This window comes from Dipodomys spectabilis, unplaced genomic scaffold (assembly GCF_019054845.1).
Source record: "Dipodomys spectabilis isolate Male_0828 unplaced genomic scaffold, ASM1905484v1 ptg000147l, whole genome shotgun sequence".
In the NCBI taxonomy this organism is placed as follows: Eukaryota; Metazoa; Chordata; class Mammalia; order Rodentia; family Heteromyidae; genus Dipodomys; species Dipodomys spectabilis.
The window spans coordinates 17,469,650-17,491,017 of NW_024870824.1; the positions used below are offsets into that span (position 1 = coordinate 17,469,650).

Sequence of the window (21,368 nt, forward strand, 5' to 3'; positions counted from 1 at the left end):
ACCCCTGGCAGTGTTGTGGTTTAAGGGAAATGGGGAGGCCAGGGCTAGTAGGTTCAGCTTCCCCTCTGGCAGGAGACTCCTCCTGTTGGTGGGGCCAGCCCTACCTGGTGATTGCAGAATGGCAATGCAGAAAGTAGACACCCTCCAGCACCCTTCAGCCTTGATGCTCTCTGGGCTTCACAGCCAGTAGGATGCTCCTTCCTTCCCTCCCTAAGTCTTGAATCTGGGCTGTGCCTCTAGGGGTTTGGGTCAAACTCTGTAACAACACATGGACTAGAGGTTGAGGATGGGGGTTCCAGTGCAGACTGGATATGCTATGCAGATAGAGAGGGGAATGGAGTTGGAGTGTGCTTGATGGTTGACAGAAGTTTGAGGCACAGGAAATACTGGTGAAGAGAGGAAGAGAAGGAAAGAGACACAGGGATTCTGTCTTATAAATCAGAGTCAAGACTGAAGTATCCTAGCCCTTGTGGCTCATGCCTGTAATCTTAGCTATTCAGGAGGCTGAGAGCTGAGGATTGCAGTTTGGAGCCAGCCCTTGCAGACAAATTTGAAAGGCTTATCTCCACTTAACCAGAAAAAAGCCAGAAGTGGAGATGTGGCTCAAGTGGCCTTGACCAAAAAGCCCAAGTGAGAGCATGTAGCCCTGAGTTCAAGCCCCAGTACCGATGCACACACATACGCAGACACACACGGCTAAAGTGTGCACAGTGTTTCATACTTTATACTCATTCTGTAGCCTGCTCGCTCAACAGACACCTATTTTACTGACAAGGAAGCTGAAACTCAGAGAGAGGAAGTGATTCACTAAAAGGGTGGATGGATGCCCTCCTTGGGGGAGACAGGCAGAGAGCAGGATGTCCAGGTGGGTTTGGGAAGGAAAAGAGCTTCAGGATGGGGGAGGGGGGAGGGGTGTGGAGTAGGGGGTTGGAGCAGGAGGAGAAGTGGATATGAGAGTAGGAGGCAGATGCTAGAAACTTGCAGGCTATTGACTGACCAAATATCTTGGTCAAGCCCATTTCTTTCTGGGCCTCAGTTTCCTCACCTGTAAAATGGAGGTAAGGGCACTCCTATGTCCCACCTTGGAGGATCAAAATATTTTTTAAAAATGATAATACTGGGCTGTATTGGTGGCTCACACCTTTTCACCCAGATACTCAGGAGGCAGAGACCAAGAAGACAGTTTCAAGGCCAGCCAGCCCAGGCAGGAAGTTGGTGAGACCCTCATCTCAACAAATACGCCAGGCGTGGTCAAATGCATCTGTCAGGTCAGTTACTGCCATCACAGAGGCTGATTCAGGCAAAAACAAGAGACCCTGCCAGAAAAATAAAGCAAAACTGGGCTTACAGGCATGGCTCAAGTGATAGAGCCTCTGTTAACAATTGTGAGGCCCTGAGTTTAAACACTAGTAATAATAATAACAATAACAATAATAATAGGAGAACTTTGAACCTCCTCTACTGAGCTAGCCCAATGTGAACATGAAAACCTCTGACAAATTTGCCATAGTGACTGCTTGCTGCAGCCACTACAGGGAGATTCCAGCACCTTCTCTGTCAGTTAACCCTTGAAGCCCTAGAGGGTCTCCCGTGCCCCTGGGAGGAGCAGCAGCAGCTCACAGACCTGCTGGTGATGGTGGTGGTTGCAGGAAGGGCTGCAGCCTGCCCGGGACATCATTATCATTCCTCTTGCATTTTTTTCCTCCTGGGTTATTTATTTTTCTGTGGGGAAAGAATGCAGGGAATTTACCACGGGGCTGGCCACCAGACAGCAGCTTCTTCTTTATGAAAGAAGCAGTAGACAGATGGCAGGAAAGGCAGAGGGGCAGGAGGGGCCTCCTGGCTGGCCACGGGACCAGGGCAGTGGCCATTTCATGTAACCAGCCAGAGCCCTAGGGCAGAGCCTGCGGTGCAGGGCACAGCCTGGTTCCTTGACCGTGAACCTTGTGAAGTCTGTGCACTTGGGGAACCGAGCCTGGCTCCCCCATGGGGCTTCTGCATGAGCCCCATGGGTGTATTCCTGTCAGAGGTTTCTTTCATCTCTCCTAGGGCGGTGAGGTTAGGCTAGGGGAATGGAACAGGATTACCCCATGCCTTGGAGCATTTGTGAGCTGTCCTCATTCCTTGGAATGCCTCCTCATTTCTACCTTTCATGACCTAGGGCAAAGACCATCCTCTCCAGGAAGCCTTCCTGATTGCTTCATCGTCATTTATTTCTCTTTCAGCTTCTAAGTGCCATGAATGACACTTCACAGAACATTCTACCTCTCTGTTAAGTTTCATCTCCCTCTCCACCCACAGACTTGCTGTTCCCTCCTCAATCTCCCACTTCCTCTGGGAACCACGCTCGAAATTTCTGATATAGAATCTATTGATGGGAGATCTACTAGTGAACAGGCAGGAGGGATGCTTTGGTTGCAGAGTTCTGGCTAGGACTCCTAATCGAGTCCTGGCCAGGGAGCAGTGGGAAACATGGTGATGGCCTGCACAGATAGCTGCCAGTCAAAGCCCTATGTTACTTCCCTCTTTGCCCCACCTCTGCCTTACCCAACACAATCTTCTGCCAGTATGGGGAATTCAGAAGTTTGACCAGACCTGGCCTTCATTGCTAGCTCTTTTGAGACCCACTCCATCCTGAGGCCTCTGGGCCAGGTGGAGCCAGAGAGGAGCACTGATCAAGGAGTCTGGATTAGTTTCTTTTTTTTTTTATTGTGAAAATACTGTACAGAGGGGTTACAATTACATGGGCAAGATAATGAGTACATTTCTTATCAAGCATTGTAGCCTCCTCCTTTGTTTCCCCTTCCCATCCCTTCCCATCCTCCCCCCGCTCCCTCCCTCACCCTTGGATAAATTTATGAGGGCTTCCTGGAAGAGATGACAGTTGGGTTGGATCTAGAATGGTAGGGGTGAAAAGTGAGTGGAGCCTTCTAGAAGGAAAAGTACTCCAGGTTTGGTATCTGTGAGACTGCCTCACTCCATCTTTCTCTGCTCTTTACCAACTTTGGGACCTGGGATGAAAGCTGTTGTCATGGCTCATTTTCCCCTCTCTAAAATGGCCATCAGAGAACTTCCTCTGTGATTTTCTGGGAGATTAGAAGAAAGATGTATGAGCTCTTTATTGCAACATCCGGTATGCCCAAGCCACTGGCTATTGTCAGATTCCTGGAGGACGTGCGGAGGGAGACGTCACTAAACAGCCCTGCTGTCAAGGCTCTTGCTATGGGGGAGTGGCTTATAGAAGATCTAGACCCTGATTCCCATGAAGTAACACATTGGGGGTCGGCAGCAGGGTCATGGGGCAGGCCCTGAGTCCATCTGGGCCATACTAGATATGAATCCCATCTCTGCCTCCGATTGGCTGTGTGACCTTGTCTCTTTGCAACTCTGAGCCAGTTTCCTCTCTAGTGTGGAGATGGGTGGGCAGCTGGCCTCCTCGTGTGGTCAGCTGACATGTGCTAAGCCCTTCCTGAAGGGTCACTTTTATTAGAATGAATACTGTATTGAGTGATGCAGATAGAACACTGGTGGTCCAAGGCAGGTTTCTTTTTTATTTGGGGATGGGCAGGAGGGGATACTGGGGTTTAAACTCATGGTCTCACACTTGTTAGGTAGTCACCCACTTGAGGCACATTCCCCAGTGCTTTTTGTTTTATTTTTCCAGATAGAATCTTAACAACTTTTCCCAGGCCAGCATTGGACTCCTACTTCTGTAATCCCAAGTAGCTAGGATGCCAGGTGTGCAGTCCCATATCCCACAGCTTTTTGGACAGCTTTTTGGAGGAGAGTATATCATTCAAGCTAGGTGGGAAGTTAGGGGATGAGAAATGCAGAAAGAATAGACACAGAGACGCTTGGTGGAGAGGTCTGCACAGATAAACCAGGCTCCAGGCTGGAACTCACCAGGCAGCAAACAGTAGACCACTGGACCGTGGATCACTGAACTTCTCCAGCACTGCCAGGATCACAGGGGCTTGTGGAGCCTCGGGTGGGTCCAGATGTTGGAGGCTCTGAGTGCTAGAATGAGGCGAACTCTACTCCATCCTTAGGTCCAGAATCTTGAGCAGCAGAGAAACAGGAGTGGAACTGGGAGGGAGGCTGGTGGATCTGGCTGCGTGGGGTGGGTTGATTGGCGGGGGAGAGACTGGGGGTGGAGAGGCCATTTAAAAAGCTGTTGCAAAATCGGTTTTCCTGATAAAGAGCTCGGCTGAGTCATCTGTGGAGGAGAGAAGTCATATCCAGCTCCGAGCGCTCGCTGTCGAGGTGGGACTTTCCTCCGTTGTCAGCCAGGCACTTGGCTGCTTTTCTCCTGAGGCTCTGGGAGCTGAGGCTGAAGCCTCAGCTGGCGGTGGGAGCAGCCGGGTGGGCTGCAGGGAGACACGGCGAGTGGAGTGAGTAAGGTGTCTGCGGGGTTTGGGGGGCTGGAGGGACTCGGGGCACTTCGGATCCCCTTTCTGCAGAGTCTTTCCTGTGGGCATTAAAGGGAAAGGCAGATGGTGACTTCTGTTAGTGGTAGGCTAGAGCTTGACCTGGGGTTCCCCACCCTCGTGTACCCCTAGTCCCTGACTTCCCACCTCTGCGTGGATTGTTCTGCAGAGAGAAGATGCTGTAGTCTGTGCGCCTCAGACACTCAGGCTGTGCCCACCGGACTCCCCAGGGCTGTGTGTGTGTGTGTGTGTGTGTGTGTGTGTGTGTGTGTGTGTGTGTGTGTGATGCAAGCAGGGCTGTCAAGGTAGCCAGGCCATTACTCAGGTTTCCCATCTTCCAGTCCCAGCAAGGCCAGAGGTTGTGCAGAGGCCAGGCCTTGGTTCCTTCCTGCCCACCAGGGGGGCAGTTTACCCAGGCTGTTGATCCATCCTGTTGCCAGGACTCTGGCCATCCACAACGGGCTGTCTCTGGCTCCCCACTCCACCAGGACTTGCCCATTGACGGCAGCCCTGTGAAGAAGCATTTCCTTGCATTCACCCTGTCCCGACCTTCTGCTGCCTCCATTCCCCAGACCCACCTCCTTCTTTGGGGCTCTTGATGCAGACCTGCCTCTTCATGGGCAGAAGAGGCAGTTGCCTACAAGGGTGGTAGGGATGGGGAAGAGGGCTGTCCTTGCCCTAGGGGAGGGAAAATGAGAACAGAGGATCTCCTAACCCCCAATTTCATCATCTTTTTACTCCACTGGTCTTTCATGCCCTATTAGCCATTTCAACCTTAGTAAGAATGAGTTCATCAGCTCTTGATCTGAGAGGAGGAAAGGAGAGCAAGCATGAGTTGTTGGAGGCAGCTGAGGGAACTGTCATGGGCTGAGGAAGGAGAGCCATCATCTGGGAACTCTGGAGTCTCTTGATATCCTACCCTCAGGATCCCTAGTCTAGAAATTTTGAATCCCAGCCCTTCTCCTTACAGACAGAGGTATGTCTGAGCCTGGGTTTCATCTAGGAAACAAGAGAATTCATGGTGTTCTCAGGGGAGCGGGGAGGGAAGGAGGGTGAGCAAGGTTCTGAGCATACCATGCACAGCTCAGCACCTAGGCTATGTGTGTGAGCACCTGGCAGGGCAGCAGCTTTTGCAGCCCTCCCTTAGGCACAGCTGTCCACACTCTCTCCCCACCCATCCTCTGCCCTGCACCACTCAAGTATCCTTACCCCAGGCAGTGAGTTTTTCCTTGTGTTTACTCTCCCCTCCTCCTTCTAGTGGAGGCCTGTCTTCAGGGCTCCGGATCAAATATCCAGGGTGAGTCTCTAAAGGGCTGGCATCACCCTGGCTCTGCAAAGGTTTAGCTAGACATTGGTGGGTGGGGGGGGGGTGTGTCCTGATCTGCACAGGTGCAGGCCACAGCCAGCACATGGAGGGCTTGAGACCCACCTGTCCCTGTGGCTCTTAGGCACCAAGAAGCAGTTTCACAGCAGCAGCCCTTGTCTGAGATGTCAGCACCTGGATCTGGGGAATGTTCAATGGGGCTGCCCTCTGGGGCCTGTGACGGGATGCTGGGGTGCCTCTGGCAGGCCTTAGCCTCCCTTCCCCCAGATTTGTTTGCGCAGGGTGGCAGAACCCATCGGAACTGTTGCCTGGGTCTGGTCCAAAACTCCTGCCAAATTCCTTTCCTGTGGCGTCACCACAGGCTGGAATGGGGGAGGAGAACTCACCCCTACCCTCTTCTGTCCTAATATTCCCAAGGCAGAACTGGGGAGGGGGCCGCTCCAAGTTCAGGGAGGCGGGAGCATTGTCCACGCCATCCTGGCTGGAGTGGAGCCAGGCTGGCGGTCAGCAGACCTAGGTCCTGGCCGCTCCCCTGACCTTTCCTCTCTGAGCCCCAGGCTGGCTTTTCTGTAAGGGCCCTTCACAGTGGCATTTGAGGGTTTTCTGAACCCATGGCCTTTCAGTCAACATGGGGATGAGACTGAGGCAGGAACGCAAGGAGAAAAGTGGCAACACACAGAGAGTTTAGAGTTCTGGAAGATTCAAACACTATAAGGATTTTTCCATGAGCCTCAGGCTATGGGAACCCGCCAGCCAGGAGCCTGGCGCCCTCTGCAGGGCCGAGGAGCCAGGTATGATTCTTGCTTCCCTCACTCCCTTGAAGCTCTGTGGTGTTGGGAGCCCACCTTCCCTCTCTGGTCCTTGATTTTCTCATCACTAATACTTTTGTGCCTTTATGGAGTTGTGGGATTAAGCAATAAGTGTAAAGTGTAAGTATAGGTGTGCACCAAGTACCCACTGAATGTTAGCTACAATTGACCCAATTGTGTCCTCCCATCTGAAACATTGTTGGGACTTGGTTATTCTCCTGGATGTGATTTCTATCTGGGAATCTTGGCAGAGTTGTAAGACTAGAAGGGGAGACTCGTTCTGTGTGACACTCAGAGTAGAATCACATCAAGAAGTGGAAGCTTGTGCTGGGAAGGTGGCTCAGTGGTAGAGTGCTTGCCTTGCATGCATGATGCCCTGGGTTCGATTCCTCAGCACCACATAAGCAGGGGGGGAAAAAGCCTGAAGTGGTGCTGTGGCTCAAGTGGTAGAGCGCTAGCCTTGAGCTGAAGAGCTGAGGGACAGTGCCCAGGCCCAGAGTTCAGGCCCCATGACCGGACCCCCCTCCCCCCCCCCCCAAAAAAAAAGAGAAGTGGAAGCTGAAGGTGGAGGTATGGCTAAAGTTGTAGAGCACCATCTTCTTCAGTTCAAGTGAGAATTCAAGGCCCTGAGTTCAAGTCCCAATTCTGGCACACACACACACAGAGGAAAGTGGAAGGTAATGAATGGTCAGAGGACCTTGTAGCAAGGAATGAATGTTAGTGGGAAGTAGTAAGATCATGTTTTGTGAGTGTGCAAACAGAGGCTTGCACAGGCCTGTGGTTTCATAGGATGGAAGAAGGGAGGGGAAAATTGGGCCCAGTGATGGCTACCTCTAAGATTCTGAGTTTCTGTGCTCTAGCCATGCTTCCCCATAACTTTGGGATCCCCTGCTAGGTGGCTTCCTGGACCAGGACCTATGCTGCAAGTCTTTGCTAGCTTTGATTCCTTCCAGAGAGCACAGTGGGGTCACCGACCACCAGCTCTTCCTAGGGTCACCTGAGCCCCCTGCTTTGTCCTCTGGGCTTGATGCCAATGAGCCCCTGGCAGGCAGTGTCCTGGGCACCAAGGGCTCCCCCACTTCTCATCTTGAGACCTGATGGCTCTGGGAGGTGGGGAAGTGTGCCAGGGTCACACAGCTTGGATTCAAGACAGGAGAACTCATTTGAAGCAGAGTAGAAAAGAGCACTATGGGGGCTGAGAGCCCCTCAGGAGCAGCCTGGCCAACCCCCCCCCCCCCACCTCTATCTCTCTGTTTCTGTCTCTCTCTTTTACATGAAGTGCCCTGGTAAGGAGAGGAGTGCTACCAGGTAGCCACAGGTGTCATGGGTGGGTGAGGCCAGTTATATGCTGTCACTGTTTCCAGCCTGGGAGGTAAACCAGGCCCTGGGGAGGGAGGGAGAGAGAAAGGGAAAGAGGGAGGGAGGGAAGAAGGGAGGGAGGAAGTTGGAGCTAGAAAGCCTGTCATTTTGTGGCCTGGACCCAGCCACTGACTAAGCTTGTGACTCCTGCCACAGGCTGATTCCTCCAGCCACCAATCAGTTCACTCCTTAATGCAGCCCTTTTTTCAGTCATTGTTCAACAAGCACAATTTGAGCACTGACGGTGTACTAGCTAGGCACACTGCCTGGAAGGAGCAATGGCTGCCCTCAGGGAACCTGACTTCAGGATCCCTGACTTCAAGGTCCAGATTGAACTCAGAGCACCCCCAAACTGTTTCCCACTCCTGCTTCCCAAAAGGGCCTTGAGCTGGGGCTGAGAATTGATTCTAGTCCTTCTCTGTGTGACCTTGGGACACATAGTGTCTGGGCTTGTCAGCAAAAGTTGTCCCTTCTGCCAAACAGAGACTTGTGACGCTCACTGCTGCTCGTATGAGCATTCAGGGAAAGGACACAGTGTTCCAGTGTAGTCAGTGCTGAAATTAGCCCAACCTAGTACTTTCAAATGTGGAAACGTGTGAATTTTAACAAGATTATTTCCCTGAAAATGGCAAGAACTTCGGTGCTGCAACTTCAGACGTCAGGGTGGGAGGGACATTTTTCACTTAACACCTTTTCTTATGTTTATATCTATGTTTATAAATAAAAGTGGATATATTGCCCATTCTAAGAAGAAGGGTGTTGAGAGCTCTCTATTAAAAAAATCAAATTAAATTACTATTCTGTGAGTTTAGAAGTACAAAGGACCCTAAGAAAGGCTCAGAGAAAATGTTCTGGGGGTTCGTTTACACATTCAGCAATCTTCATCATGTCCACTATAGGCCAGCCACTATTTTCTCATGTCTGGATATATATATATATATAATTTAAGGCATAATTTACTGCACAACATAGATACACATGCCAAGCCAGGTGAACAGATCAATAATCCATGATACATCAGAAGATGTATCATTACATCTTACCTTTAGAGAGGTAAGATTGAAGCTGCACAGCAAGAGGAAACCAACCTGGAATGCCATCTGGGAAAAGATGTTTTCATGGTGAGGGAATAGTACAAAGGTCCTGGGGCAGGGCCATACTTGGCATTTTCAAAGAATAGCGAGAACGCTAGTGTGGCAGAGCCTAGCAAGAGAAGAGAAGGCTGAAGGCAGCTGAGTGAGAGATGTAATGGGGGCCTGAAGTTTTAAGGTGAGGGGCTCGGCTTGGTGATGTTCCATATCTGCATCTACTAGGTGTCACAGTGACTGTCCCTGCCCCATCCCCGTGTGCTAACCTGCCCTCTGTCCCTTCCCGCAGCGTTGAGCCGGAGCACTAACGTCACCGAGCAGGATCTGAAAGAAGCCAAAGTTCGGAGCCAGCGGATCGCGGCCCAGCTGACCACCCCGCCCAGCGCCAGCTCCCGCGGGGTCCAGCTCTTCCACAGGCGCAGGCAAAGGGCGAACGAGTTCACCTTGGAAAGCCGAGGCCAGGGCCGCCGGAAGCCCGGCCAGGAGCCCCTCGGGGTGCGCTGCGCCAGCCCCACGGGCAATGCCCAGGGGCTGGACCTGAGTCCCACCTCCCCCCAGGAGCAAGGCCCCGGCCCCCAGAGCCTCCCCCGCGGGCGTCCGGGCCGCAGCATGGAGGGGTACACCGCCGCCGAGGAGGACAGTCTACTGCGGCATCTGGAGAAGGTAGCCAGTGAGGAGGAAGAGGTGCCGCTGGTGGTTTACTTAAAGGAAAATGCAGCCCTGCTGACAGCTAACGGGCTCCACCTGTCCCAGAGCCGCGAGGCCCAGCCGGCGCCGCCCAGCCCTCCGCCTGCCCACGACGCGCACGATCCTCCTCCGGATGGAGCTGTGGATCTCAACCAGAATCTTCCCGCACCCGACGCCCCGCTCACCACCCCGGCCTCCAATTGCGCAGCTGCCGAGGACGCCAATCAGAACCCCCCGGCCGAGGCCGCCCCGCAGGGCCGGCCGCAGAGCTCTCCCGAGGCCCAGCGCCCGCAGAACGGCACAGCGCCCGACGCCAGCCCCAGCGCCCTCCGCTCGGACGGGCAGCCCCAGGCCCCGACGGAGGTGAGGGCCAGCGTGCTCCTTGTCGATAAGGTGTCCACTCCACCCGCGGCCGCCAACACCTGTTCCCGAGGAGCCTCCGCCATCCCCAGCTCCGGGCCCGCCGTCCCAGACTTCATGTCCAGCTCGCTGCTCGTCGATGTCCATCCGTCAGCAGAACCGGAGCTGTCGGGGCGGCCGGCGGCCACCACCCCCACCAAGGTGTCCAGCGAGGTCCACCTCACCCTCGCCAGGCCCCAGCCCGTGGTGAACAGGACGGCCAGGCCTTTTGGCATCCAGGCCTCCGGGGGCAGCGGCCAGATGGAGCGGAGCCCCATGGTGGAGAGGCGACGCCTTGGGGAGAAGACCCCGGCCCCCCAGGCCTCCAGCGTGGCAGACCGGAGTCCCCGGCCGCAGAGACACGCCATGTCCCACAGCCCCATGGTGGAGAGGAGGCTGGTCGGGCAGCGGAGCCCGGTCCTGGAGCGGGGGCCCCTGGGGAGCTTCGCCCCACCTCCCACCTACGCCGAGACCTTGTCGGCTGCCCCCCTGGCTTCCCGGGTTAGGTCTCCCCCCTCTTACTCTGCCCTGTACCCCAGTTCTGACCCCAGGCCCTCTCGTCCGAAGGGCCAGGCAGTGCCCTCCAGCAAGACGGGCATCTTGGAGGAGTCCATGGCGCGCAGGGGTAGCCGGAAGTCCATGTTTACCTTTGTGGAGAAGCCCAAGGTGACCCCGAACCCCGACCTGCTGGACCTGGTGCAGACGGCGGATGAGAAGCGGAGGCAGAGGGACCAGGGCGAGGCGGGCACCGAGGAGGAGCCCTTTGCCCTGGGGGCCGAGGCCTCCAACTTCCAGCAGGAGGCCGCGCGGGACAGGGCCAGCCCCGCCGCTGAGGACGCGGTCCCCGAGTGGGCCTCCTGCCTGAAGTCACCCCGCATCCAGGCCAAGCCGAAGCCCAAACCCACCCAGAGCCTGCCCGAGGCCTCGGGGAGGGGCGCCGAGCTGTACGCGCGCCGCCAGTCGCGCATGGAGAAGTACGTCATCGAGTCTTCGGGCCCCGCGGAGCTGGCCCGCTGCCCGTCGCCCACCATGTCCCTGCCCTCCTCCTGGAAGTACGCCAGCAGCGCGCCCGGGGCCTTCCGCGTGGCGTCCCTGAGCCCCGCGCGCACCCCGCCGGCCTCCCTCTACCACGGCTACCTGCCCGAGAACGGCGTGCTGCGCCCTGAGCCCGCCAGGCAGCCCTGCCACGCGCGGCCTTCGCTCTTCGCCCTCTCCCCCGTCAAGGAGCCCGCCAAGACCTTGGTCTCGCCCCGCTCGGCCTCCACCCGAGCGGCCTCGTCTCGCGCCGCCTCCCCTGCCAAGCCCAGTTCCCTGGACCTGGTGCCCAGCCTGCCCCGAGCAGGCCTTCCGCCTTCGCCCGCCCTGGCCCGGCCCTCGCGCTGCGCGCCGGGCCTCTACGCCTCCCCGGGCCAGGATGGCCTCCAGCCCTCGGCCGTGAGCCCCACCTACGGCAGTGACGTCTCCCCCGTGTCTCCCTCCAGGGCGTGGTCTCCTAGAGCCAAGCAGGCCCCCCGGCCCTCCTTCTCCACCCGGAACGCGGGGATCGAAGCTCAGGTGTGGAAGCCTTCCTTCTGCTTCAAGTAACGGCTCCTTCAGGGAATCCTTCTACCTGTCCAGGGCCCTTCTCCAAGGGCCACCCAGAAAGCAGATGTGACAGGAAATAGGCATAGGGCCGAGTGAAGAGAATGGGGAGTCCATGGTGCAAGGCCTGTTGCTGCCATCAGCTTAGCTGTGGGACCTTGGGCGAGTAGCCTCCCCTCTCTGACCTGTTGCAGCCTCTTCTCCACAACAAGGGGCTTGGACTTCATGTGTAGGTGGGGAGGAGGGTCTTGGGAGAGAGAACTCCCTCCTAAAGCCTTGACACAGCTGCAGGGATGATGCCAGCGTCTTGCTGGGGGAAGGCCTTGAGGGGTCCTGGTGGGGACTCTGGAGCAGACAGCGCCTGCCAGTGCCTGTAGAATCTGCCAGCCAACAGTCTCTCCCTCACGGGCCTGTGCTCCTAATAGCTTCCTCCTGCTGCTGGGTTCTCACTGCCAGCTCCTGTCTCCTCCTCCTGTGTCCTTCGGAGACCGTTTTCTCTCCAGACAGCTTGCCTTGCTCCCTCTCTTCTCCTCTCCTGGTCCTTCTGATGCGGACTTGGCCCACCACCATCGTCTGATGTCTCCTTCCTGCTCCTCTACCAAACTGCCTCAACTCCCTATCAAGGATGTGGCTCTTCTTAGGAGACTCCTGAACCAAGCCACAGTGCTGCCTCCACTTGGCCTGACCTCAATGTTTTGGGGTGGAGGGGAGTCCAGGGGATCCCTGAGAGAGGAGGGCCCTATGGAAGGCTGTGCAGATGTGGCATACTGCTAGGAGAGGGACCCCTAATTAATGAGTAGCTTTGGCTTCCACTGCAGCCAAAATCTCCTTGACTACAAGGAGCCCCCTGAGCGCAGTGGATCAGGCTCCAGAGAAAGAGGAAGGAGAAGAAGGTTTTGGTCCCATGTGTATCTTCCATTTGTTGTGTGGCTTTGGACAAGTCACAGTCCCTCTCTGGTCTCCTGTCTTCTCATTTATACAAAGGTTCTTCTTGCTGAAGATTGAGAAGATGGGCTGGTACATTGGGAGAGAAAGCCTTGCAAGTGATGAGCCTGGCCCCTGGGAAGGAAGGGAAAGGGATGTGCTGTTGACGAGGGGCAGACAGAGCTATGTATGTGTCTGTGAGGACAGCCTGGTGAGGTATGAGCATGTGATCATTTGCAGTAGTCCCAGGGCCAGCAGCCCGGGTTGGGCCAGGGGGGACTGCGGAGGGACAGTGCAAGTGCAGACAGGGTTGGAGCAAGACTCAGCTGCTCAGGGGACCCTAGAGTTTTGAGGAAAAATCTGAGACTTCGACCTGGAGTCTCACAGACTTGACTGGGTATCTTTGGGCCTCAGTTTCTCCATTCAGGTAGTCTCAAATCCACCCTTAGCCCCAGTGATGATGAGCCCTCCCTTCCTCAAACTGGGCCCTGTGGGGAGTGGAGGGGGGGAAGGGAGAGAACACAGACCAAGAGACAGGATTCAGATGGAAGCTTCCCAGGACTGGGGGTGAGGACCACCCACTTCCTCTTTCCCAGCCCTATTTCTGGGCTCCCAGAGGGGCGAAGGGTGGTGGAGGCGGTGCCCATGCTGGGCTGAGCCTGCAGTTTTCGTGAGCTCTCCCGGCCTGTCTCCATGGGAACAGGGGTGCCTTGTCAGTGAGCTCATTCCACACGGAAGAGGGGATTGCGTGGGGAGCAGTGAGCGAGCTCAGCTTGTTCACACCAAGCCCCAGCATGAGCAGGATGAGGCCTTGCCCCACCACCTTTCATCCTGGTGTGGCCCCCTGCAGTGGAAGAGCCCCTCCCTCTGTCCTGCAGCGTCTATAGCCAGGCTGAGCTTTCCCTAAGTTGGTTTTCTCTCCTGTTCTCAATACACTCTGCCTCAAATCTGTCTTGCTTCTTTCTTCCTTGCTATGGCTGCCGTGGCTCTAGGGTGCTTTCCCACCTCCCTGATTGGAGCCTGGGAGGGGAGGGGGACTGCTCAGTTGTGTGTGAAAGGGAGGTTGTATCCTCGTGTGTGCTGCTTTGTGTGTATCACACCTGCAGTGTGTGTGAATCTGGGGACAGTCCAGGTGCTGTCTTAGAAGGGAGAATGACCCTACCTGTTCCCCAAGGCAGCCCTGGCCCTGGCACAAGTCACCTTCCTTTTTCTCCTCCCCCGAGAGTGTGAGCCAAATGGACACTGGGCACAGGGGAAACACACTGTCCCTATGGCCCGGGTTAAACTGGGTCCTTTAGAAGCGGCACTGAACATCACTCACTCTCCAGTTCTCTCAGGTCTCCTCCCTGCTATGACCTAAATTTGACAATTTCCCACATTCATCACCGTGACTACCTGGATCCTTAAGAGCATCAAGCCCAGAGAGGAGAGAGCTGCCACATCTGTACCTGGTTCCCATGTGACCTTGTGCAACCCCTTCCCACCATTGGCCTCAGTTTCCCTTCTGTGCAATGACAGGATTGTAGGAGGGCTTGGGATAGACCATGGGTGCTCCTTTCAGAATTTCCACCCATTGCCTTTCTAGGGAGTTCAGTGCATTGAGCCCTACAGAAGAAAGTGAACAATTATGCTGTTTGTACTGTGCACCCCTCTGCCTCCCTCCCTCACGTACAGTCCCCAGACATCGTTAGGATGAGGTCAGGCCTGGCCTGCCTCCAAAGGATGCTGGTGGTAAGCAGCACATTCCCCTCACATTCCAACCCATTCCCGAGCCAGTTCATTTCATAGACTTGGCTCAATTCCGTGACTCCTTCTATTTCTTGGATCCAGTAGTCCCCTGTGAACAAAAGGCAGAGAGAACTCTCTAGAGATTTTTTAGACTACCGTAGTTCCCCCAGTTCTCCTTAACTGATGGAAGTGCCCTCTTTTCTCAGTGGTTGTGGACTAGTTGGCTTGTGTGTTCTTGTCCCCACCTCCCAACTCTAGTTGGGCATTGGGACATGCCTAAGTCCTCCTGACATGGCATTGGCCCTGAGACTCTGGTCTTAGCCTTCTAGTTCTTCCTGTCTGGCCCTGGAGCCAAGACCTCCCTCTAAGCACTTCTTGCACAGTGATGTCTGCTTCCCATTGGTGGCCTAAACTCAAGTCTCCTGGGATGCGTCACAACCATACAGCAGTGTTCAGGGTCTCTGGCTCACATATACACAACCCTGACCCTGGGAATAAAAGAAGGAAGAGTCTCATACTGAGATTTAACCTCCCTATCCCATTACTGGGAGCTTGGATGTCCTCAGGAGGCCTCTAAATGTCACTGATCTTACCATTCCACAAAACTTCCCTCTCTGGGCTGTTGCGTAACATTCTCCTTTAAGTTAAAGGGCTCTGATTCTGGATCTGGGTTCCTTGGCAGGTACAGCATTCTGCTTGGAAAATACATACAATCTACTTCTGCTCCCTTTCGATTGGGAGGAACTAGAGTGATTGGTTGAAAGGATGACTGGGTTAATTGTGGCAGACTGCTGATTGGATGAAAGAATGGATCTTGGGGATGGTTCTAGATGTTGACCGAGTAGGAGACAGCAAGTGGACTAGCTGTACCGCAAGACTTGGATGGATGGATGGATGGGTGGATAGATGGATGGATGGATGGATGGATTGTTGGTGAGCTTGATTCCATTGGGAATCCACATGGACTGCTTATTGCTGGCATTTGACCAGATGCACAGTTGGATGACTTAGGAGAAACAGGAGGCATGAATTTCCAAGCCCTCTACTTCCAAACCAGTCTGCTTAAAGATGGTGTAGACTTTGAACAGTATATAGTTGCATGCGTGAGCACACACACACACACACACACACACACACACACACACACAGACTACACCAGGCTGTTATTATACCCATAAGCTTAATTTTCACATTAATGAAGAATCAAGGATAAGAATGAACCTTGTAAACTGAAAATTCCTTATATAACAGGTAAGAAACAGGTGTGACAGTGCACAGCACAGCAGTGCTTTCTAAACTCAAAGAGCTCAGCACCCACCCTCATGGAGCCATACTTAGCTAGGCATCTAATCCCAGCTACTCAGGAGACTGAAGTCTGAGAATTGATTATCTGAGGATGGAGGTTTGAAGCCAGCCTTGGCAGGAAAGTCCATGAGTCTCTTTTGTTTGTTTTGGAGGGGTTGTTTTTTTTTGGGGGGTCAGTCATGGCTTGAACTCTGGGCCTGGGCCATGTCCCTCAGCTCTTCAGCTCAAGGCCGGTGCTCTACCACTTGAGCCACAGTACCACTTCTGGTTTTCTGGTGGTTTATTGGAGATGAGAGTTTCATGGACTTTCCTGCCCAGCTGGCTTTGAATCGCGATCCTCAGATCTCAGCCTCCTGAGTAGGTAGGATTACAGGCATAAGCCACCAGTGCCTGGCTCCATGAGACTCTTTATCTCCAATGAACCACAAAAACTCAGAAATGGATCCGTGGCTCAAGTGGTAGCTCACCATGATTGAGCCTAAAAGATAAAGGACAGTGCCCAAGCCCTGAGTTCAAGCCCCAGTACTGGCCAAAAAAAAAAAAGTTAAAAAATAAAAAAACAGCCACATTCTTTTCTCCCTTCCATGCTGGCAAGAAGTACAAAGAGGAAATGCTGGCCAGGGGAGTGTGACCCAACTGCCCTTTTTGTTTTGTTTTATGAGTGCTCTTCCACCCCTCCAGCCTAGCCTTTTGCTGGGTAGTTGGAGATGGAACCTCAGAGGCTTTCCTTCTCAGGCTGGTGTCAAACCTCTGTCTTCCACATCTGAGTAGTTAGCATTACAAGCATGAGTCACTTGCCTTGGGCCCAACTTCCTTTTGTGTTTCCTTCAGCCGGTGTGAACTTCCTCTCTGCTCAGGCACCCAAGGCAGAAAATTGCGGAAATGAGCGAAAGGCTCTTCCTGTGGGGTTCAATCTGAACAGTAGTAATTTTTTTTAATTTTTGAGATTTTGTATAGATAATACAACTATCTAGTTCCAAAAATCAAAACAAACAGAAAGTGCATGCCTTTAAAAAGCGCTGCTCCCACGCAGGGAAGCTGCCCGCCTTGCCCCCTGTTCCCTCTTTTCTTGATAAGTAATGACTGGTTAGTTTCACATCTGCCTTCCAACCTCCCAGCCTGTTGTATTACAGCAACGCGCGTCCAAAGGACGTGCTAATACTCCCGATGTTCTTTTGCCTGGAAAGAACAGAGCCGCTCCGCTCGCGGCTCCCCGCAGGCCCCCGTCACAGAGGGGCCTCGGCCCCGTGACTTGTCTGCTCCCGGCCATCTCCTCCGTTCAGGCTCCAGATCGCATTCTAGACTGGCACCTGGTGCCCGGCTCTTGTTGGCTTTAGGCTGGAACGGGGCTGGCCTCGCGGGCCACGCCGCACTTCCAGTCTTTGCCGCTAACTGGAGATGAGCGCCCTGGGCTCTGTCTGCGGAGGCCGGCTTGGCCCCGGGTCCCGGGAGATGCTGGACCGACAGGCGTGCGCCCCCGGGCTGGGCCCCGAGCGTCCGCGGCGCGGGCGCCGTCCTCCCGTGCTAGTGGGCGGCGGCACGGGGGGGCCCCCGGCCCCGGGCCTCACTAACGCCACCCGCCCTCTGTTCTCTCCGCAGGACCGCCCAGAGAGCCGGCCCGCCTCCCCGCCCTGGACGCCGGGCGCGTCCCGGCCCCCTAGCAGCCTGGACGGCTGGGTGAGCCCGGGGCCGTGGGAGCCGGGCCGCGGGAGCAGCGTGAGCAGCCCGCCGCCGCCGCCGCCGCCGCCCATGTCCCCCTCGTGGAGCGAGCGCTCCGTGTCTCCGCCGCGCCCCGAGGCCGACACGCGCGCCCCCAGCCGTCAGCTCCAGGCGCTCCTGGCGCGGAACATCATCAACGCGGCCCGGCGCAAGAGCGCCTCTCCGCGGCCAGCGGGCGCTGAGAGCCTGCGGCCCTTCTCCCCGCCGCGCATGCGCTCGCCGCCGCCGCCGCCGCCGCCGCCGCCACCGCGCTTGCGCTCCCCGCTGCCCGCCGGCCCGCGCCCCGGGCCCGCCCGCGGCGGCGCCGCCTTCGCCGCCAGCCTCCCGGGGCCGCCGCTCTCCGGGCCCGCGCCGCCCAGGCCCTTCCCCTACCGCCGCTCGCCCACAGGCTCCGACGTGTCTCTCGACTCCGAGGACTCCGGGCTGAAGTCGCCCGGCATCCTCGGGTACAACATCTGTCCCCGCGGGTGGAACGGCAGCCTGCGGCTCAAGCGCGGGAGCCTCCCCACCGCGGCCTCCTGCACCACCTAAGCCCCGCGCCACCCCCTCCTCCCCCGGGGAAGCCGCGCGGGACCTGACTCCGAGGCCCCAGGGCTCCGGCCGCATCCGGAGCCCCAGAGATGCGCCCGGGCTCGAGGTCTGGTCCTGGCTCTGTCGCGCCGGTTGAGGCCCGGCAGGACCCGCGTCGGGCTAGGGCCAGGCCCTCCTCGTCCTCAGCTGGGCGTGTGGCTTTGGCCCAGGCCGCCTCCGCATTTCCCCGCGTCACTACGCACAAGTGCCTGGAGGAGGCTGCCGGGCACGCGGCCCCTTCTCCCCTCGGGCCCTGCCCTCTCCAGCCTGGCACGGGAAGGGTGTGTTTAGAAGAGCCTAGGCCAGACCTCATGCTCGCGCCATGGCTTGACTAAGGCTTTCTGGCACCAGCCCCAGGCAGGAACAGCTGTTTTCCATCCCTTCTCAGTAAGCTCTATTTTTACCAGATGACCTTTACAGAGATCTCCCAGGCCGGTTCAAGGTGCCCGGCTGGCCCCTCCACTCCCCGTGCCATGCCATGCTGCTTTCTCCACCCCAACTCGGTGCCCAGGGCATCTTCACAGCCAGGGAGGAACACTGGAGGGGGATGAGTTTCCCAGGCCTTAACCTTGGGCCTCTGGCTCTTCTGTCTCTCTGAGCCTGTCCTTGGTAGGTTCTGGAATAACAGCTGAGCTGCGGGGGGGAAAGGGGATGGGGAGAAGAAGTAGAGCTACCCAGTGGCCTTACCTGATTGTCCCCACTTTGAGCTGGCCTGTTCGGAAAGAGGGAAGCAAAAGAGTTCTTTGTTACAGAAAATGAAACCCAGGGCCAGGATGCATGGAGATTCTGGCAGGGTTTGGCTCTGATGGTCTTTAAGACCATCTGAGGGCTCTTCTGGTCCTGAAATGCATTCCATAGTATTAGGAAGTGGGTAGGGTGTGGGTGGAGGAGGAGGATGGGGCTTGAATTCTAGGCAGATAAGCTTGGGTGGGTGGGTGAGGGGTTAGGCCAGGTTGGCCTGTGTTTCTGTCCACCTAGGAAGTTCCCCCTGCTTTAGCTTCAGCTTTCAAACCCAGTGTCCACCTTGTGCCAATGGCCACCGTCCATTCTGTTTCTTTCCCAATGCACTTGGGCCTCCAAAATCCTGGTTGTAGGCCCTAGCCTGACCCTTACTCCTCAGTGGCTGTGATTCCAATCCTTAGGCCAGGTACCAGGAGGAATGTAGTTGAACGTCTTGGTTTCCAGAGTGCCCCTAGAGGTGGGGGCTGGGGTCAGAGTTGGGTGAGGATGGAAAATAACACAAGTGAAAGAATATTAGGATGTTGGTAAGGTGAAGGACAGTGTTAATTTTGGACTTAACTACCTGTCAGGATAACACTAGACCAAGCACTTCAGGGTAAGGCTAGGGAAAAACTAGCATCAGAATAGAACTGGTTGGGGGGGAAGGGGGAATTGGGGTATTTTTGAATAAAAAAGTGATCACGAGTGTACCTAAGGCCTAAGGATTCGGAACCCAGGCCCTGTTGGTAGGAGTATGAGAGGGCATGCAACTCAGTAAATAATGAATAACTACATGAATAACATGCCGTTACCTGCTATAGGGTTCATTGTAGCAGGGGTAACAAGCTAAGGGGACTCCCAGAGAAAGACACTGAAGAGGTGGTGTGGGCTATCAATTTCTACCTGCGTTTCCCCAAAGATCCAGCAGGAGGCAGACTTGGGAAGCTGCCTCTACGTCTCTAGCTGTTCTATCCATGGTGACTGCCTTCTTCCTCACCCTCTTTAACCTCTAGAGCTTGCTTGTGACCTGCCTCTTGTCTCCAGTAGAATTCAGCTCAATAAATACTTCCTGTATCTTCTTCCTGTGTCTTAAAAAAAAAATCTGAATTCATGCCCTTCATTTCTCCCCAAATATGAAACAGCCTCTGGGAATCTGGGTAGATAGAACTATCTGGAACACTTGGGCTGATGGCTTGGGAATGAACATCCATGAGGAGAGATAGAGAATGATGGGGGCAGGGGGGGAGGGGACCATGGTACTGCAAAGAAGTCCTAGGGTGGAAGCCCAGCTGTGTCACTCTAGCAAGGTGGCCCTGTGTGTCTCCATCTGCAATACGGGATGGCTGGCTAGGTAATGTCTCAAGTTAGCATTGTCAAGGCCCTGTCACAAGGCATATTACTGGGGTGGGCAGCTAGATCAGAACCCAGTCCCTGGGGCTTCTTCCTCATGCCAACTCAGGGTCCCAAGGCAGGAAAAGAAGGCACATGGGACAATCTGGGTGGGGCCAGGACTGAAACCATGGGTCCTCTTTTCCTGTGCTTGTGGCCCTGCTCCCAGATGAGGGCAAGCCTGACCTGGGGACATCCTTTGCCTGTCCTCTGTAGAATCTGAGACCTTGCAAAGACCAGACAGAGTAAGAGTAACCCAAGAGGCAGAAAGCTGAGCTCAAGGAATGCTGGAGCTGGCTGTTGTCCCTACTAGGAGTCAGGAAAGTGACCTAGAACCATGTGTGTGTGGACACAGATGCTCCCTACCCTGGCCCCAGAGCTTCCATGTTGTGTGCACACTGCCCCAGTAATGGGTCTGGTCACTTTCTAACTTCAGCTGGAACTGCTCCTGAACACAGTATCCAAATGCCTCTCTCCTCAGTGCCTGGAACTCAAACCAAGTCCATCCCAGGCATCTTGGCATCTGCCTCCACCACAACCTGCTTCTCCCATTGAGGAGTCATTGGCTCCTCAACTTTCCTCACTTTCCACTGCCAGTCCCTCCCCAGGACCTGGGACTTCTCCAAGTGTCTCTAGAAGCCTTGTCCTTCTCTCCATAGGGGTGGGCAACCACCCCATCTTGATTGCTATAGAAAAATCTTCCCGCCTCCATTCTAACTCTCCAGCCCTTGACAGCCAGTGCATTGGATGGAAAATGGACTCTACCAGCTTCATTTGTTCAGCAGCTGGTGTAACTGTTTGCTTTTCCAGTCTGGCCCCTCCCAGCTGGTCTGCCTCACCAGAGCACCTAACTCCTACCTTTGGCCTGCCCTGCCAGTGACTCACCATCTTTTATTATTTTTATTGTTTTTATTTTTGTCGGTCATGGGGCCTGAACTCTGGGCCTGGGCGCTATCCCTCAGCTCTTCAGCTCAAGATTAGCACTCTACCACTTGACCCACAGCACCACTTACAGCTTTTTCTGCTTATGTGGTGCTGAGGAATTGAATCCAGGGCCTCATGCATGCAAGGCAAGCGCTCTACTACTGAGCCACCTTCCCAGCCCCTATTATTTTTATTTTTTTGGCAGTACTGGGGGTTCAATTCAGGGAGGTGTGCTGACTAAGCAAGCACATTACTTCTTGAGCCATGCCCCAGTCCACATCCCCCCACACTTTTTTTGTTTTTCATAAGGGTCTTGCATTTCTGTTCAGCTGTCCTTGGACAGCTACCTATACCTCCTGAGTGGCTGGGATTACAGACATATGCCACACACCTGACTCTACACCTCTGCTCTGCT

General features: G+C 55.2%; 1 protein-coding gene across 4 annotated transcripts in view; it reads left to right on the forward strand.

Moving 5' to 3' along the window:
- Positions 1–18,867, forward strand: part of Synpo (synaptopodin) — a 38,064-nt gene extending 19,197 nt beyond the window's left edge. Inside the window, exons 1-3 of one of the 4 annotated variants that reach the window (XM_042692208.1) lie at positions 4,228–4,263; positions 9,297–11,647; positions 17,231–18,867. In XM_042692208.1, the coding sequence (XP_042548142.1) occupies positions 9,617–11,647; positions 17,231–17,881 (2,682 nt within the window). In that variant the 5' untranslated portion in view covers positions 4,228–4,263; positions 9,297–9,616 and the 3' untranslated portion in view covers positions 17,882–18,867. The other 3 variants (XM_042692206.1, XM_042692207.1, XM_042692204.1) reach the window with 3 other exon arrangements.
- Positions 18,868–21,368: the final 2,501 nt, after the last annotated feature.